The sequence below is a fragment of the Pteropus vampyrus genome, unplaced genomic scaffold, assembly GCF_000151845.1.
Source record: "Pteropus vampyrus isolate Shadow unplaced genomic scaffold, Pvam_2.0 Scaffold94, whole genome shotgun sequence".
Taxonomy (NCBI): domain Eukaryota; kingdom Metazoa; phylum Chordata; class Mammalia; order Chiroptera; family Pteropodidae; genus Pteropus; species Pteropus vampyrus.
In genome coordinates this window covers 1,995,510-1,997,551 of record NW_011888875.1, presented here as the reverse complement: position 1 = coordinate 1,997,551, position 2,042 = coordinate 1,995,510, and the positions used below count along the sequence as shown (strand labels likewise).

At 35.4% G+C, this 2,042-nt stretch overlaps 1 protein-coding gene across 1 annotated transcript in view; it reads right to left on the bottom strand.

Moving 5' to 3' along the window:
* The window catches only part of DNAH5 (dynein axonemal heavy chain 5), a 223,620-nt gene that overhangs the window by 162,035 nt on the left and 59,543 nt on the right, over positions 1-2,042 (bottom strand). Inside the window, exon 22 of the mRNA XM_023532947.1 lies at positions 1,446-1,579. Within this exon, the coding sequence (XP_023388715.1) occupies positions 1,446-1,579 (134 nt within the window). The remainder of the gene's footprint in view (positions 1-1,445; positions 1,580-2,042) is intronic.

The window sequence follows — 2,042 nt, the reverse complement described above, 5'->3', positions numbered from 1 at the left end:
TCTGTGGTTGAGGGAAAGCCATTCGGAGGGTCTGTAGCTGTGGAGGGCTGGCCATGGCTAGCATTATGACCACGCATGCGTATTTTCTTCCAGAAACAATCTGGCCATCCTATCAATGCGGAAGATGTCCTTCGAGTTATTCTAAATGCCAACCCTTTCTATTATTTGAAGGAAGACTAAGAACTGTACACATCCTTCATAACATAAAAGTAAATACAACAAAAATGACACAGAGATAAGTATTTTGTTGCCAGCATTATGTTACTATTACTATGTCTTACCCTTAGCTTTTCATAATAGAGGCTGCTTATATTCAGAGAAAGTAATGTATCTTATCATTGATGTATTTCACTGTATTTTCCATGATTGCTAAAACATTGGAAAATATATCTGAATGCTTATTATCATTATAGAATACTCTACTTAGCTTGATCATTTAGTATAGAGCTTGATAAACAAAGCACGAGACAAATATTTGTTAAATTAAATTACGTGAACACTGCCCTTAGAACAAAATTAAATACAGGAACTTCAATATATTAAGAAAAGAAAATTGAAAATGCATAAATGCAAAAGCTTCCAGTCCCCTCGGGGACACATTAAAATTAAACTTAATATTTCCTCATATGGTTACGGCAATGGTAGCCTTTCAAAATGCTTTCAAACAAATAAAATAATTCTATCAAAACTAAGTAATAGAAAAGATGTATTTACTGAGTGATGACTATTCCCTCAACACATTTTTAAAGAGGCAACAGATCTTAGCAGCAATATAGATGTGAATATGGATTTATTTAAGTAGAAATTGACTTCAGACTTTTGAATCTTTTTGGCCACAAGAACGGATTTGTCTGAATAAAAAAGGAAAATCTGAGAAAAGAGCAGGTGGGAAATAAAAAAGTTAACCCGACTTTACATCTATGCCCAGTGCAAGTTTGTATTTATAATACTAATATTTTCTTTACTTTCGGTATTACCTGATTTCCACATGGCAATATACATAAATTTTCATCTGATATGTTTTAAGATTCCCCTGACTATACAAATATGAAAAGTTGACTGTAAATCTTATTCTCTTTCAAATGTACTAGTATCACTGATTCTCTATGAAGTGAATTATACCACCAATCTGACTGGTGGTTTGAGACACATCGAACTTTTTAACGCTCAGATTTATTTGTACTAAATAAATAAATAGGTTGAAGGCATTAAACAGAACATAATATAAAACATAGGAATAATAGTTCTCTTTTATCTTGCAATCGAGAATGAAAAATCTTTAGTTAAACAAACATGTGCTGAGAATGCACAAGATGCCCTAAGCCAGTCACTGAAGGCACAGTGGGTAAGACCCAGGCTACATGTAGGATGAACTTGAGATGTCAGTTCCACACAAGCACAGGCTGTAAAGGGAAGGGCTCAGGCTACACATCCCCACGACATACCTTTTTGATGGAGCTGATGATTGTGCTAAGCACAGAGACTAATTTTACAATTTCTTTGTTGTCAGAAACATTCTTATAATAGTTCCTGGTTTGCACGGGAATGGGTAAATTTACAGATGCTATCTCAAAGGTATCTAAAAGCAGAAAAAGAGAAAATTTTATATCAACAGCATAGGACACTTAAAAAGAGGAGAGGATCTCTGTAATGGTAAAGTAAGGACCTTCGAAAATCTTCTTTATAAAAGCAATAGAAAACAGTGGGAAAAAATTGTCAATATCAATTCTTCAGAACTCTGGAAATTCACCAAAGCTTTCAACAATCCAAGGAACATTTGTTTATTCCAGAAAAAAAAAATGTTAAATCTCAGTAAAAACAGTGAGTTTTGGAATGTTTTAACTTGCTCTACTCCCATTGTCCCGTCCCTGGCTGTGCTGTACCTTCAAAACCCAGCAGCCTTGCAACCACTACAGCTGAGAAAACCACAGCCTAGCAGTCACTGAGGGCCCAGACTAGGTTTGGAACTCCTCAAGAAGCCCCATATAACTGTCACTATTTGACCTGTCTGGACACTCCCTGGAAAAGCCCCATTTGAAGAG